We start from the raw sequence: 17622 nt of genomic DNA, 5'->3' as shown, positions 1-17622 counted from the left end.
CGGCTGGGTTTTGAGACTAGGGAGTATGTGATTTATGAGACGTCTTTGAATTATGATACTGTCAGGTGACTCGGCACTGAAGAGTCTTTGATATCAGAGACGTCTTTGAATTAGCAGTGCCCCCGAACTGATTAAGTGATTCCAGCGCAATTGTTTATAGATTGCTTAAAAGTGAAGAATAAGTCATTCAAATTGTCATTTGGTATTTTTGAAATGAAAAATCTGGCAAAAAACAAAGAAAACAGCAGCATTGATGAAGTTGAAGCCCCATTCAAACATATGTAGCTAATTTAATTATATACTGACAGTATATAAATTACAGAGTTATGTATAATGTCTTATTTTGTCTTAAATACACAGCTTTCAGCTGAACCACTAGCAGGCTATGTTACTAGTCACATCTATGACAATGACAAAGGTACCAAAATCCGAATTTAGATGATTTTAACAATTGTCCTGGATGAGCAAATCACTGAATGACCCTTTAACTTGCAAACAGCATGATATGTTTAAGCTAATTTATATCAAAAGTTGTACTTATAGTCTTCATCAAACATAATAATGATGATGTCATCATAAAATTTGATAAAGTTAATATATAAAACTGTATAAATTCAATGTCAACTTATTATCAGTTGCAAGAATACATGCTATGTAATTTGATATCATATATAAGCCATAAGGAACAGAATAAATAGTTTGATGTTTTGTATGAGTTTACCATTGTAGCAAACATAACAATCATTTTGCAGCAAATATTTGGCAGTCACATAATCTGCAGCAACAGAAGTTGAGGCAATTTTGTAAGATATGCTTTAATGTTTTCTGTGGCATCAAACAATACAGCCAGTTTCCTGCAGTGACAAATGTACAGGCAATTTTGCAGCAAAAATTTGCTGTAACGTTGTCCAAAGCGACAAAATTTGAGGCAATTTTGCACTCCCGCAGCAAACATTTGCAGTAAATATCAGCAGTATCAAACAATTGAGCCCAAAAATCACAGCCAAGATGCGGAGAACCAAAAATAGATGCTGAGACCCAAAAAATGCAAAACACATGGAAAAACATATGTCTATAATTAAGCTATCTTGTAAAAATTTGACCACTTCATCCCAGCAGTACAAAGTCAGCGAACAAACCAAATGATCGGCGAAGCCTATAAAAACAACTTATTTTGGAACAAAGATAACTCTCTGCCCATCTGTAACCATGGTAAAGAAACCAGAAATGGTTAATATATAACATCAATGATTTTAAAGAGTATACAGGAAACATAACCAACAGTTTGAACTCTGTTCCAACCTAACAAAACTAGTTTTGTTCATAGGACTTTAGCGATCGTTTGGTTTGTTCACTTAGGGCTCATATTGAAATTCCCTTACACAGGAAGGTGTGCGCCATCCTGCAGCTTTCCTGTGCTAGCCTTCTTTTGTTAAAATCCTGTGTGATTATAACACTGCAATTAGCCCCTTAAATTAGGAGCGCGCTTTCCTGGGTTGTGCGATGAGCCGATAAGTTTAATTAGTTCAACAATCAATAAAATTGCCAGTCTTTGATAAACTTTTATTATAATCCTTGTCACCAGACCACTTCAAAAGGCAGGGTATATCACTGATGCATATAATCCATCCGTTTTATGACCGAGCTTTCCTGAGGCGCGCGCTTAGCGAGGGGAATCCTGCCTTCTTTCTGTGTGAAAGCGTGGTAGGGTATTTCAATATAAGCCCTTAGATATATCCTGTTAACTTACCTCCAGCACCTTGTGGTCTTCCCCCTCCTCCTCCACCAGCTCCTCTCCTTCCTCCTCCCCCTCCACCACCATGTCTAGGCCTAGCTCTAGCTCTAGGAGACATCAAGTATAGCCCACTGATAATGCGATGGATGTCATGTTGAGAGAAGATGTACTGTGGGTTGATGGGACTGGATGGTAACTGGTTGACTACTGTACCATGAAGGTGAAGGGTAGCCGATAACAAAGCCTGGAAAAAATGAAACATTTAAAGATTCACTGTATGATCCAGAGCATCCTATAATGTATTACTTTCTAAATGTAAAAGAGTGAAATTTCACTATTTTATGAATTGCATACAGTGATAACTCTGATTGGGTGACATTGCACTATGTTGAGAATGAATTACACACTCCCTGTTCACTCTTTCAAGAGTGAATGTCACTCTTTCAATTTTACTCCATTTTGGGCAATCTTCATAGAAAGTGGAAGAAGGGGGACAGGGGGGCCCCCTAATTTTTTCCATGGGGATGTCCTCGTAAATATCCTAATAGGAGTAACATTAAAGCCATAATCGCTCTGTACATCTTCCTTTTTAGCCTGAAAAACACCATGTTTTGGGCCAAAATAGGGTAAAATTGCAATATTTTCCATGCTTTGCACACTCTGCCCACAAGATATAAAAATTCCTTTTCATTTTGGGATAAAACTATTTTCTTTGTGCACTTTGTGACTCCACATGCAAATTTCCCTGTCATAGCAACACCAAATGTGACGTGTCATGTCAAAAGGAGACACTTTTGGGCAGGTTATCAATTTTGAGGTTTTTACTTATCTTAAATATAGAGATATTTTGCTCCACAACGCCATATTCCCCAATGAAATCGGACATTCCTAAGCGAAGATATTGAGTTCGTAAGTTATGGTATTATAAAATTGGAAATTGAGATATCGGCCTTTAAAAATATTATTGACAATGTTGAGAGTAGGAATTACCTTGAAAAATGTCTCAAAAAATACAAGATGCCAGTTATATTCGGTCTGAAACTATCAGACAATATTTTTAACATTAATAACATCACAAATTCGCAAGAACAAACCCAAATTGTGAAAAAATCACCCCCGGGCAGATTTTTTGCTATTTCTCCATTTACGATGCTGCCCAAAAGTGTCTCCTTTTGACATGACACGTCACAAATATGCTCTTCCCCCTTAAATTGCAATGCTTCTGCTGCCAACTGGCAATCCTTGTTTACTTTTTTGGGTGGGTGCGGCGTGCCGCACCCACCCTGTATTCTCTGACTATTGACCTACTTTTTCACATGCCGCAGTGTTGAGAAAATATTTGTGCCGCTTATATCCCAAACACCCACAGAGGTGATAGTTTACGGCGAGTTTTGTAATTATTACTTGATTTTGATATGTAAGTAATACGATAAAGTCGTCATAGGCAGTAATGTGTTTGAATTAAAAGAAATAACAAAAATAATTATTTAAGTAATAGAAATACTATTTGGAAATTGCAGCAAGATTTGCAGATGTTTTTATTGATCTATAATGCAATTTTAGTTTCAAATGGTTTCAAAGAGGTGTTGCAAACAAAACTTGAATTTCTGAAAATAAATGTGATTTATCCACTTCATCAGGAATATTTGGTCCAAAAGACGATGATGCATTGAATATCATTCATTAGCTGGCTAAGGCCAATAATTAATACAATACCTATTTGTTAACTTAATGTACATTGTTTTTAATAGAATTGAAGAGATGCATTTAATTACAGATCACACTTATAATGGTAAATTGTACAAATTGATATAAAAAGAGTATAAAGAGAATTAATATACATTGTATTTGTAAGAAAACAGTGCCATATGATATTATTTTAATTACATGTATCAAAACAAAAAAGGCGTGATTTTTTGTTGTCTGGTTTTGTGATCAGCTGTGTGTACAAATGAATTTCATGTATGCATGGGCAATTTTGTTTAGGTAAAAAATATTATGTCTCAGAGCTTGTAAATATTTCCATTTCCCCCATTTATAAATTAATGCCAACAAAATTATTTTCTTCTCCATGACTGACTGATCCTAATTTTGAAAACCAAGAACTGTACAAAATAATACAGAATTTTCATTTTTGAAATTATTACAAGGGTACTTTCCCTTGGGCCTGAGTTTTTTTAAACAGGTTTTTCTTCACACTCCTGAACCAGTGTTTCCTCTGAGGATTTTGTTGTTGGGCTAATTTGGGCCATTTATTGAGATTTTTGGCTCATGGAAGGCTTTGTACCAATAAGCGACAACGGCATTACAAATGCCTATAGTCTGTACTGTATACCTTTCTCAAGTCAGTAATTTAGATTGTATTTAGATCATGTTTTTATTGTATCTTTAAATGTAATGATGAGAAGTATAAAAGTATACATTTTCAAAAAGGAAATGATGCAAGAAATCCAACTAGCATAACAGATTCCTGCAAAAATGAACACTTTCTAAGAAAATCTCAAAATTTGATTTTACTTAAATACTGACTCGAGGAAGATATATGGACTATAAAGCATTGTGGGATGGTTTGGGCAGTTTTAGGACATGTTGAACTCTGACCTATTGGGAAATTGCTTTAATTATTATTCATTACTATAATTTATTGTAATAATGTTATCATTAAAATATTTTAAATAATTAATTTGTGAGCTCACCATGGTTTTTTTTCATTTTTTAATTCTAGTAAAACATTTAAAACAAAATTTTGTAGGCACAAAAACAATTTTCCCAATAGGTCAGAGTTCAACGTGTTCCAAAACTGCAAAAACTGTCCCACAATACATTGTGTCAATTGCGCACCATACGACCTCAGCGGGAACACTGCTCCTGAACTGGTTTCAAATAAAGTAAAGTGATATATCAGTAAAATAGACCCTATGCAATATTATACATAGAAATAGAAATAAGCATTAAAATGCTATTTATCTAGAAATATATATAATCCAAGGCGCTGTAAAACATGAAAAAATACAACAGGATACAATATGTAAAAAAGAGAACAATATATCAGACAAGATTCAAACAGATGAATCAATTGTTATCCTGAAATGCTTGTAGTATATGTTAATTGTGGCTGTTGGTTTATTGTATACCGTAAAACCTTGTCTATAAGCATAAAGTGTGTTTTTGATGAAAGCTAAATTAAAACGAGACAGCCGTAAGTATGCCAATACAATAGATTGGTCTTACAATAGTACTTGTTTGTATATATGCTTGTATCGGTAATTAATTTGCTCAAACTCCATAATATTATAGTTTTGTCGATGGATGGTATCTAGATTAATTTAGCTTTCATCAAAAGCACTCTATATGCTTGTAGACGAGGTTTTACGGTATGGTTTATATCTCAATTCCCTTAAATTGATAATAAATCTTCTGATTATGAGTTATGAAAAATAAAATAGAAACTAAAAAAACACTTACCGCTAATCAACCCTACCCCAGACGATGTGGTGGAAGACAAGCAAACAATTTTTCTTGGCCTTACAATGTAGTTATTTTGATGTTGGACAAAGAGTGACAATTTATTTCAGTATTGAACCTTTTGTGTAAGATTATATTTTAGTTATTTATATAAAGAGGTGTACATAAAATTCTTTGCTATAGACAAATGTATTAGTGTATCATGAAGTAAAATAAATATTATTTATGAAACAAGTTCTGCTTATGTTGAAATTATTTCCATTTCTATCTTTAAGGAAACAAACCAAAAGTTCAAAACAAAAGTCCCTCCCTCCCTGAAACGTAAGTGTGAAATGTTGAAAATTCAAAACCGAAAGGTCAACTTTGACCAACTTTTTTACCCCCTCCCCCTAACGAAATGACTTCTGTTTAGGGTACATGCCACAAAATAGCTTTCCATAGACTTTACGTGCAAAATAGGGGTCACGTTTTTAGGCTATAAGTCGAAGTTACGCCTTACTTTGAAATATATATTTGATATCATCTTAATCAGAACAAAATTCTGCATAACATATCTGAAAATGACACCATATTTTAGGTCTACTTTTTGAGAAAAATAGCGCTATATAAAAAGGCCCAATTTTCCTGTGTTTACGTCCGACTGCTAACCGCGTTTTGACCTCGTGTGTTCATGCGCTCATCATCGTAAACATCACTCGAATTTTCGCGTTTTCTGTTCAAATTAGTAGAGATCACATTCACAAGCTCTAGCAAAACACGATTTGCAACACTAAAATTGTTAATATTGTACCGATTTTGCACAATTTTTATGCAAAGTTGGGACTATAGTCGTGATAAACTTTTACCGAAACCGCTTCTACATGCGGATTTAGTGGTATGAACCCTTTATCAGACTTTTGGTTTGTTCCCTAACCTACTACCTCAAAAAAAAACCTACCAAAGAACAATTTATGATTAGAATCATCTCACAAACATGTCATGTTCTCATAAAAATTTAGAAATAACTACTGTGTGTTCAATTAAAAATGTCTTTTCACATGACCAATTTCCAAACTAAGCTCCACGATGGCAGGCGCCAGTGGTTGTGGCTTAAATATGTTGCTGATACTGTCATGAAGCTAAAAAATAGGCAGAACTGAATATAAATGACATTAAGAAGTCCAAGGAAGTAAAAACATTTTTCTTTCAAGACAATTTTATAGAACAATGCCGTTTACAATAAAACAGTTTTAATTGTTTTAAAATTACACAATAGTGAGAAAATCACTGTAAAATTAACCCTGGATAAAATATTGATTCAATGCATCTATTTGACTAGAATCAATGATAAACAGGACATTTTTGTTCCGGTAAATATTGATCTTTGATGAATAATAGAAAGAGAAATCATTAGCAGCTGTTGCAATTGGGCTATTCTATTTAAAATCCACACTACCTCTGTGGAAGATTTAGCTGAAGTCTTCCACAGAGGGAGTATGAGTTTTGAAAACAAGAGACGGTAACTTCCATTACTAATATACTCACCCCAGTTGTGGAAGATATAGGTAAAGCCTTAATACAGGGGGAATATGGGTTTCAAAATGATTAACCCTGACCAATTGCATTTGAAAAACATACTCCCTCTGTGGAAGATATTTCCCAAATCTTCCACAGGGGTAGTGTGTATTTCACTGGAATAGCCATAACAAATTATAACAACAAAATCTCTGAATTCACCTCAGAATTTAACTTGTCTATAAGGCGACATAAAAAAACATTCTATGGGCCCTACTGACCCAGATTTTGTGTTTTGAATTTTTTTTAGCTTTATAAAATTAAAAACAGCCATTTTTTGACTGAAGTGAATTAATTTTGACTTAATTTTTTGGTAATTCAAATAATTTTCAAATTATTTGAGGTGATCTAGCTAAATGAGTAGCTGCTGCTAACATTGATCTTTAAATATAACCAATAATAGTATTTAACTACATTTGTATTTTATTGTTCTGAGCAACACTGAAATGACCATATCTCTAGAACCATAATTCCAACTGTCATGGAGTTTTCATCGAAATAAAGCTCTGAAAATGGCACATATAATGAAATCAAAAACTGTTGATTTTGCTAGACATAAGACTCATTTTGCTTAACCCTAACCGCCTAAGGCGACGGGAAGGGACAGAAGGAAAGAATAAAGAGAGAAAAGAAAGAAAGAAGTTGTTTGCTCTGGGTGGGATTCGAACCCGAGACCCCTCACAAACCAAGCACTCGGTCGGCGACACTTTGCCACAGGTCTTGGGCTTCGCTGGCCAGCGAAACCGTGCCTATATATCACTTAGGGCAATTGCGTCATCACACCACGTGGGATGCACACACGAACAGTGCATATATCAAGTAGTATTTTGTAGTATACAGGAGGGTTAGGGTTAAGGAAGCCTATACTGAGTTTCAATAGTGGTAACCTAATAATCACATTACATTTTTTGCAATTTGTTAGGGTCATTTAGCTTCTTCCCAGGAAAAAAAATTCCAACTGACTGACCCCCACTTGCCAAGTCTGTCTGCCCATAGAACGGGGTATTTGTTTCTACATAATGGGATATTCCATTTAAAATCCACTCTACCCCTGCGGAAGATTTTGGAAATATCTTGCCCAGGGGGAGTATGTTTTTTAAATGTAATTGGTCAAGGTTAATCATTTTGAAAGCCATACTCCCTCTGTATTATGGCTTTACTTATATCTTCCACAACTGGAGTGAGTATTTCAAATGGAAGTTACCCAATTATCTATTCTAATCAAAGCTCATACTCCCAGTGTGGAAGACTTGAGCTAAATCTTCCACAGGGGTAGTGTGGATTTTAAATGGAATAGCCTACTGTTGCCTTTAAATCATTAATAATTTATTAGTGGGTGTCCTTTACCCGTCCTTCTGGTTTCAATTCACAAGAGCAATGGACATGCCACATGTTTTAATGCACTTTTTATTTTGCTTCCTTGAATTTGTCATCATTATAAAAACATGTTGGCAGTTTTTTTTCAAATTATCTAATTTATACAACATGTTTTGATGATCAAATACAGCACAAAATTTGAAACAAACTTGTGTTTGCTGATTTATTGCAAATGTTTGACTGGCCAAACCTGACCACCCCTATAAAAATCTGCTGACCCACACCTTTTTATTATTTTTCCAGAAAAAATACTTGTCCTGCCTATTTTTTTTTTTCAAACGTGTGTGTATTTCTTTGCATTTTTATATTGTGTGCACTTTTTTGAGGACATGTTCCAAATTTTGTGTATTTTTTTGGCATATCCTTTATAGAACACACCCGAGACACTGATTCCTTTGGAAACAAGACAGTAAAAAAGAAAAGAAAAAAAAGAAGCTGTCACACTGACCCTAATTCTTTAATAGCCATATTAAGCCAATCAAACAATATTTCTTTAATACCTTGTTCTCATATATTTTCTTGCCGGTTTCAGCTTTTTGGCAATCAAAGTTGACCTACTTCTGTGCCTGTATTTGTTTTTTGACTTGTTTAACTTCCATAACTGATCCTGTCTGTGTTCATGCTAAATGTGTTCATTTCCCCATATCAAGTTGGTATATACATTCCTGATATGCAATGGAAGATGCTCAAAACCAAGAAACACAGAGTGAGCAATCTTTTTTTGTGCCTTACCCAAAAATAACTATTGTTGTACAATATATTTGTATAATACTTGTCATAATTTGTCATAATTTATAAGGACTTCAAAAGGTCAAAGGTCGTGATATTAGGGCCTAGATAACTCTTCCAGCTTCAACCATAAACTTGACCCCATGCTTGACCCAAAAAAAACCCAGAAATGTCAAAGGTCATGATATTGTAGCCAATTCCTTAAATTGATCAATGAGTAAGACGGGAAACTCTTCTGCAAACTTGACCCACACATCAGTTGCATAGTTTCTTCAAACTATTCAAAGTCTTTAGGTCAAAAATAATGGCACTAGACCCTAAGAAATGCATTATGTTGGTCTCGCAAAAAGGCTGGGCCCATGCATTAATTGCCTAACTTCGTCAAAGGTCATGACACTTATCCTAGTCAATTCCAATTCCATCAACCGCATACGTCTCATTTACATCGTACAATAACATAAGAGTCAAATGTCATGAGACTTACCCTAGTCAATTCCTTAAGATGATCCAGTGAATATGCGGGGAACTCTTCCAACCATCCCTGCAAACTTGATCCATGCATCAACTGCATAGCCTCATCAGAATGCACAAAGAATGACACCACCGTGAAGAGTCTGGTTATGCGAGGTGATAAGACGTGACTGGACGTCCCGCTACCGATACCCACGGTGCTGGGAGGTATGCAAGCCGCGACAAAGTTGGGTCTCTCAAGAGATTTGTGGTACAGTTGTTGCCGATCATAAACACCACTGGTTGACATGAGTTGGCGTAGGACTTCTATGCAAGGCTGAACACCTGTATGGGGATATATAATGTGTTAAAGCAAAATTTAAATATGAGCTTAACACTACAGGATGCTGCAATAATTATGCATACCTGGGGGTGAATTAAATGGGGGGAAATCAGTAGTTTATACGCCCAAGATGCTTTAGGGTGAGTTACTTGCCTTGTTGCATTAAAAACCTCTTCTTTTCAATTATTTTTGTTGTTGTCACACATGTGCATGGTAATTTCTTGAGTGCCCATCCCCCATGATATGAAGCAAATATGTGACCGTCCACGTCGAAACGCTCGTAAAGTCGGCCCCTGGTTAATTTTGTTTTCTTCCGTGTTTAGAAAATATATATCATAAGTTTTACAATGATATATCATTTGACTTCAAATAATATCCAGAAGCGGAGTTATGGCTTGTTAAACTTTGCTCCTTCAGTAAAAGCGTACATTATTTTGGTGCTACATTATTTCTCTTTTTCCACATTGCTGGTATTACATATCAAATTGTGATAATTGGCGGTCACTTCACTTGGCCAAAGCAAACAAAGACTAGAGCTATCCTCTTCAACATATAGGATTAAAGATTGCCGTTTGACTGACACTAAAATGAGAAACATGTAGAACAAACATTAGGCAAATATGAACACAACCTTTATGCACATTTTGCACTGTAACCCGAAATACAATTTGCCGACTTTACGAGAGGTTTGAGATGAGACGGTTGGCACATATAAAAAATTACTATAATTAAAGACAGAGATAAATGCAATTTATCGCGTCTGATGTCACTGTCAATTACGATCCTTGATTGGTTTACACAGGTTAATCAGCTGCAGAAAAGGAAGACCGATCTATCTGGTGCTGATCGGAAAAAAGGAATAGCAGCAAATGGCGAAAAATACATACTTTTACAAGGCAAAAAGCAGCTTTTCTAGGCATTGTGGACATGGTGCATTCACCAAAGAAAGTTTCCTACTATAAAGACCTAACTTTTGAGATGGTTTGCATGTCGAAAGGTGCAAAATTAACAATAAGGTGCCCGGTTATAAATCCGCTTTAAGCAAGTCATCATCACGACACTTGTAAACAAACCGTGCTCGAGTTTGATTGACAGGTGACGTCAGACGCGATAAATTGTCTTTATCTTTGTCTTTCATTATATGATTTGCTTATGCTATTATGTTTGTCACAAGTGAGAGCATTTACCAACAAGCTTGTGACAAAAATGACCATTCTGTGTGACACTAATTAATTTGGATCAGTTTTGTTTATTCTTTACCAAAGACAATAAAATAATATAACTAATAATTATTATGATCCATTTTGAGTTGAAATAATTAAGTAAAATTAAAAAAACAACTTCTACCTTGCAGCTTTGGCAATTACGATAATAATACAAAGTTGTACACTCTGAATGTGACTGATTCCAGCAACATGTATAGCCTACACACTACAAATATGCAAAAACAATCAGGTTTGAAAAATATTATCAAAATTTAATTAAAACCCTGTATATGAAAAGTCTGGTTTCAAAACCCCTTACATCCACTCTCAGTCAAAATTAAATACCCAGGCAAACCAAAAACAATTTTGTTTCTTGTGACCTGAAAACCAAAATGCAAAAGTTTGTTGTTTTTTAAAACAATTTTTAGGGTAAAATAAATCAACACTCAGCTCAAGTTCATTGACTTGTTTTATTTCTCAAGCAAAGAAGAATACACAATATTTAACCTAATTAATAACATGAAAAAAAACATCATAATTTTTGATATTACTAAAAATGCAAACAAACTGTGGAAAATGAATCAATCCTATGTGGCATCAACACATTCAAAAACACTGCCAGACCTCACAGAATTGTGCTGAAGTTTCCGCTTTCATTCCGTTATTTTAAATCCAGTTGCCCGCCTGGCATGTCAGTCTGTGTTTTTAGTTGCCTGGTGTCAAAATTTTGGTTGTCCCGGACGGCCGGGCAAGTCATTCTGCAAGCCCTGAACACTGCACATAGTATAAGGCATGCAATACATCCTCTCAGTTAAACTGGAATTTGAGAGGGCACTAGTTCTAACTTACCAATCTTTCATTATTATAGCTCAATTTCCTTTTTCCAAAATCAACACTATTCTACTTGCTAAACTTGTACTGAATATGCTGTATTTTGTGGAATTTACATGATGTTTATATTACTCAAAATACATAAATAGTTTTCATGTGTTGTTATCTTCACATTTCCATTTGAGAAATTTACGAAAATAAAACACAGTAAAAATAACAGGGTATAGAGAATTTATTTTGGTCTTATGCTTTGTGAGCAATTGCACGACTTCACTAACAAAAAAACACAAACAAACAAAACCAGTCAACAATATCCTGGGCTATTCCAGCTGAAATCCATACACCCACTTATGAACGACATGACCTCAATCACCCACACAGGGATGTAGATTTTAAATGGCGCGACCCATTCAGGCTAAACCATTTGAAATTCACACTAACTGTGTGGAAGATTAAGGTCATGTCTTTCATAGCAGGTGTTATGGATTTCAACTGGAATATCTCAACAGCCAAACAGGTTTGCCCAAATTGAAGGTTTAATAAATCACAAAAAGGCACCAAATTTTTTCTTTCAACCCAGTTTCTACAGACAGGCAAATACCATGGGCCAATGTTTGTTTTCTTAACCATTGGTTTCTATGGGAATTGAAATAGTCCAAAGTTGCAGGGAATTTCTTCCAAAGTCCCCAATTTAGGCTACAAATCACGGGTTTGGAAACCTTGTCTCTGAGGACGTGGACAATAGACGACCCTATGAACCAGGAAATATACCAGTACAGCTTTGTCAAGTTGCTACATTACTAAATTACTAGACAAGATTTGAAGCATTTTGTGTTTAGAATCGAGCCTGTCTGATTACACCATCATCACTTCAATCGTTCAGAGCATTAGAAAAAATCATCATGGCATTGTCTGCGATCAAGTTTGTGATCATTGTCTCCATTACCATGGCAACCCTCTATGAAGTCAATTGTCAAATAACAGCTATTGGTCCTGGATTTCAACAAACCATCTCTCTTCTGTCAAACGTCACTAATACATCGGCTGCTATGAACTCTACCCTACGTCACCTGCAGAATTCACTGAATAATCAACAAGACTTACAGATCCTTGCAAACATGTTACTTGAAAATAATACTGCTAGTGCAGATGAGATGGTGTCTATACTACCAGAAATAATTGTGATGTTGCAAGAGCAGTGGAAGAAACAGGGTGAGTACCAAAATGGAACCATTAATGTACTTCAAAGTCAGCTGGATGCCCAACAAGATAACCACCGTGAGATAGAGACCAGTCTGAATGATCAGCAACAGACTCTGACTCAGATGGCTGAGATGCAATGTCAGATGGAAACAACTCAAAGCCAGATGGCTGAGACACAAAACCAAACTTTAAATAAGCTGAGTGAGATAGGTGAAACACAAAGTCACATGGAAAGGAATGATATCCAAACGGCTGAGATGCAAAGTCAGATGGCTGAGACGCAAAGCCAGATGGCTGAGACGCAAAACCAAACTTTAAATAAGCTCAGTCAGATTGGTGAAACTCAAAGTCAAATGGAAACGACTCAAATCCAAATGGCTGAGACGCTAAGTCAGATGGCTGAGACGCAAAGCCAGATGGCTGAGACGCAAAGCCTAACTTTAAATAAGCTCAGTGAGATTGGTGAAACCCAAAGTCAAATGGAAACGGCTCAAATCCAAATGGCTGAGACGCAAAGCCAGATGGCTGAGATGCAAAGCCAGATGGCTGAGATGCAAAACCAAACTTTAACTAAGCTCAGTGAGATTGGTGAAACCCAAAGTCAAATGGAAATGACTCAAATTCAGATGGCTGAGACGCAAAGTCAGATGGCTGAGACGCAAAACCAAACTTTAAATAAGCTCAGTCAGATTGGTGAAACTCAAAGTCAAATGGAAACGACTCAAATCCAAATGGCTGAGACGCAAAGTCAGATGGCTGAGACGCAAAGCCAGATGGCTGAGACGCAAAGCCTAACTTTAAATAAGCTCAGTGAGATTGGTGAAACCCAAAGTCAAATGGAAACGACTCAAATCCAAATGGCTGAGACGCAAAGTCAGATGGCTGAGACGCAAAGCCAGATGGCTGAGACGCAAAGCCTAACTTTAAATAAGCTCAGTGAGATTGGTGAAACCCAAAGTCAAATGGAAATGACTCAAATTCAGATGGCTGAGATGCAAAGCCAGATGGCTGAGATTCAAAACCAAACCTTAAGTAAACTGAGTGAGATAGGTGAAACCCAATCTCTGATGGCTAACACTTTCAACCAAGTAGTAACCCTCTTACAAATGCAAAGTCATCAATTGCATAATATATCAGCTTCTATGAATACCATGGTATCTGTACTAGAGAACATCTCTCACTCGTTAGACAAGCAAACAGATCAAATTGAACTCTTAAATCAACGTCTACCTGTACCTGTCAATGACTCTGACATTGCTGTGCAGAATTCAACAGCTGTAGTGTCGAACACAATGAGAGATATTTTGGGAAGTCAAGCTGTGGAAATCCTGGAGACACAAAGCCAACAACTGGAAAATTTGACCTTGATAATGGCAAGTCAATTAGATGTCCAAACTAAACTTTTGATGCTACAAGATGCTCCTCGTGACTGCTTAGATATTGCTTTAAGTGGAGATTATAATTCCGGTCCTTACAAGATTAAACCATGGGTGCGCGGATCAAAGTTAGTTGATGTATATTGTGATATGGACACAGATGGGGGTGGCTGGACTGTATTTCAGCATCGTTTTAATAGGTCTGTAAACTTTTACAGGGGATGGGATGACTATGAGAATGGATTTGGTAATGTGGATGGAGAGTATTGGGCAGGGTTAAGACTCCTTCATCTCCTGACATCCTCAGGGAGTCCTCCTCGTTTACGCATAGAACTAGAAGCATTTGATGGTGACACAGCTTATGCTGAATATGAATCATTTACTGTTGGTGATTCATCTTCTAATTATGTCCTCACCATTGGGTCATACAGTGGCAATGCTGGTGACTCTTTGGGTTATCATAATAACATGCAATTCTCAACGTATGATAGGGACAATGATAACTCCGTACATGTAAGTAACTGTGCTGAAACCTACCAAGGTGCCTGGTGGTATAAAAGCTGCCATAGGTCAAATCTGAATGGTCAATACCTGGGTTCAACAGGAACCAGTTCATCAGGAATGGTATGGTACTACTGGAAATTTTCGCGTTCCCTCAAAAAATCCAGCATGATGGTGAGACATACTCCATAGATGACGCCAATCCACCCCACTCTCATGCTAAAAATTAAACAAATCATATTTCCCCACCTCCTTCATAGTTTTAAATCCTTTAAGGTGATGCATTAACACCCTTGTTGGCTTGTCAAGTTAATTTTTATAATTCTGAAATTCAAAATAGAGTCATGATAATTCTTTTAGATTTGATAAAAGGAAATAATTCAGTTCAGTTTTATGGTAAAAATACATAGAACTGTGTATTCTCTTTGACACACAATTCATTTTAACTGTTTTTAAAACTTACACAGAACAAAACATGAAAAACATACAAAGAAAATTATCAAATGTATGAAAATGACTGAACATTGTTTTTTTTACAAAGCTTGATGACCTAAAAATGTTTGGATTTATGCATTCTTTGGATATAACATAAAATGAGAGAAATTAATACCTTTTTGACATTCTAAAGCACAACACAAGGCCTACTGAACTGTGAATAGTCATTTATTCTGCTTAATTTTCCAAAAGATTCAAATAATTAATTGCTTTTTTTTTTTAATAAAGTATCAAACATGTTTCAAGGTGTCAGCATCTCCTTCAAAAGTATGCTTCTATTTTCTACACATGCTATAAGATCATTTGAAACCTCACATTTGAATTTTAGAAATATACCAGGCACCAAACTCCAGAAATCATTGTCCCTGTCTCACAACATTGTCCTTGTCAAGTCTTTAAAATGTGTGCATATTTGCACAAAATTCTCTGTTTGCATGCATTTACATTGGTTCTTATCATGTTCTGTTATTCTTGTGTTTTTTTCTTCTGGTATGTAATATTTCTGGTTAGTAATATTACTTGTCAATATTCAAGTAATTTATTCACTGAACATGAGATTCCATTTAATTTCTATCATTTCCATTTGGTAAAAATACCTATCACAAATTGCCAGTAATTGCATGTACATTCTGCAATTAATTAAGGTAACAACCTATTAAAGTTTGTGATTGTGATTTAAAGTATGTAACACTATATATGTGACACGATCTGCTCCATGGGGGGCCAAAGGAGGCATTTTTGAAAATTGAGTTACTGTAATTATTACGTTATGCATACAATAAGCTATCATTTACTGAAAACACCAAAGGTCTAGCATACTTGGTTCTAAAGTTATGAAGATTTTTGATGTCTATTTTCTTATGTATTTTATTGTTTTTTACTCCATATTTATAGATTTCTCTCAGTTTCAAATTTGCCGCCTTTGGTCCCCATGGACCAGATCGTGTCACATATGTGACATGATCAAGGGAATGAGTTGTTTATCACTAATATTGTTTTTGAGATATTGGCAAAAACAGTGTTCAAATTCGTTTGTTTTATATTGCTTTCAGCCATTGATAAATTGCTCATAACTTGGACGGGGTTTGCATCAAAATGTAGCATTTGTAAACTGCCAGAACATGATGTAAAAAACTTCTATTTGAAAATTGCAGACATGTGATTCATTCCTCTTGATCCTGTCACATATATGTGATCATCCACCACAAAAAGTATTTGCTTTTAATAAGACGTTATCTTTAAGGGCAGAGTAATGGGAGAGAACATGGACCTGAAAAAATATGTGAAAAAAAACCCAATTTTGTCATTCTATTCAGCAAACACATTTCACATAATGGTGTATATTTTTGTGTTTAAAAAATACATTTAAAAACATGAGAAAACCTTCCATTGATGTGCTCTTAATGATAGTGCAAAAAGTTACTTGCATATTTTTTAAGTTATCTCGTCTCAAAAATCTTGCAATGTTGCCAAAAGTGAACTGTGAGATATCAACATTTCAGTAAAAAACTTTCAAAATTACGCACAAAATGTCCTTATATTTAAAAACGGTAAGACTTTCACGCTTGCGAAAACTGTATCTGGTGCATGGTCTTAATTTGCATCTTTTTGCACCAATTAATCCAAAATATCTGCTTTTAGTGTGCCAAAAATTCAAAATAATTTTAAAATCCGAGTGGCATTTCGACTGCAAATCCTTGTTTTGTTTACACGTTTGCTGGTGTTAACAACATACCAAATGTGACTTGACTGCAATGCAAACATGCACATAATCACAATATTTTGCAGCCACACATATTTTTCCCGCCAATTTCTGTAGCTGTCCTAGCTGTCCTAAACCATGTGAAATAGTGGGAAGAAAAATTGAAAAGTTGTATTTTATCAGTTTCAAGTGAAAGAATACATCTTACATCTATGCTAGGGTATATTTCAAAGGGAAACTGTAATCTATATCAATTGATAAATAACATGTTCATTGTTCACATAGGAATGATTTACATCAAATAAATTTTCTATGATCACTATGGGGTCTGATTTCTCAACACAAATATTTCACATAATAATCTTATGACTTGTATAGACTTGTTGTCAACAGGTTCATATATAAATAGGCCTATTAAATTTCATAACAATTGAAAATCTGCATGCAATGCATTATCGTGACTATTCTGGCAAAACCTCGTAACTCCAATAGCTGCTATGTGTTAAATATGTACAAATACAACATATTATATTGTACATATTTAACACCTGGCAGCTTTGGAGTTAAAAGGTTTTGCCTAAACAGCGATAATATTAATAATTACTTGTAGTCAGCTTTGGACGAGCCAAGGAATATCACAAGGAAAGCAGCAAATT

General features: G+C 35.4%; 2 protein-coding genes across 2 annotated transcripts in view; one reads left to right on the top strand and one right to left on the bottom strand.

Moving 5' to 3' along the window:
• Nucleotides 1–1169: 1169 nt before the first annotated feature.
• Nucleotides 1170–17622, bottom strand: part of LOC140150132 (dynein heavy chain domain-containing protein 1-like) — a 37489-nt gene continuing 21036 nt past the window's right edge. The window contains exons 10-12 of the mRNA XM_072172136.1: nucleotides 9345–9655; nucleotides 1751–1979; nucleotides 1170–1201 (exon numbers count right to left, since the gene is read on the bottom strand). Of these exons, the coding sequence (XP_072028237.1) occupies nucleotides 1170–1201; nucleotides 1751–1979; nucleotides 9345–9655 (572 nt within the window). The remainder of the gene's footprint in view (nucleotides 1202–1750; nucleotides 1980–9344; nucleotides 9656–17622) is intronic.
• On the top strand, nucleotides 13473–15089 carry LOC140149778 (fibrinogen C domain-containing protein 1-B-like). The gene has a single exon (XM_072171825.1). It carries the CDS (start codon nucleotides 13498–13500, stop codon nucleotides 14959–14961), a length of 1464 nt encoding a protein of 487 aa, XP_072027926.1. The 5' UTR covers nucleotides 13473–13497; the 3' UTR covers nucleotides 14962–15089.

This window comes from Amphiura filiformis, chromosome 4 (genome assembly GCF_039555335.1).
Source record: "Amphiura filiformis chromosome 4, Afil_fr2py, whole genome shotgun sequence".
Lineage (NCBI taxonomy): Eukaryota > Metazoa > Echinodermata > Ophiuroidea > Amphilepidida > Amphiuridae > Amphiura > Amphiura filiformis.
Note: the sequence above shows the minus strand (reverse complement) of the source record. Positions and strands in the feature narration are given on the sequence as shown.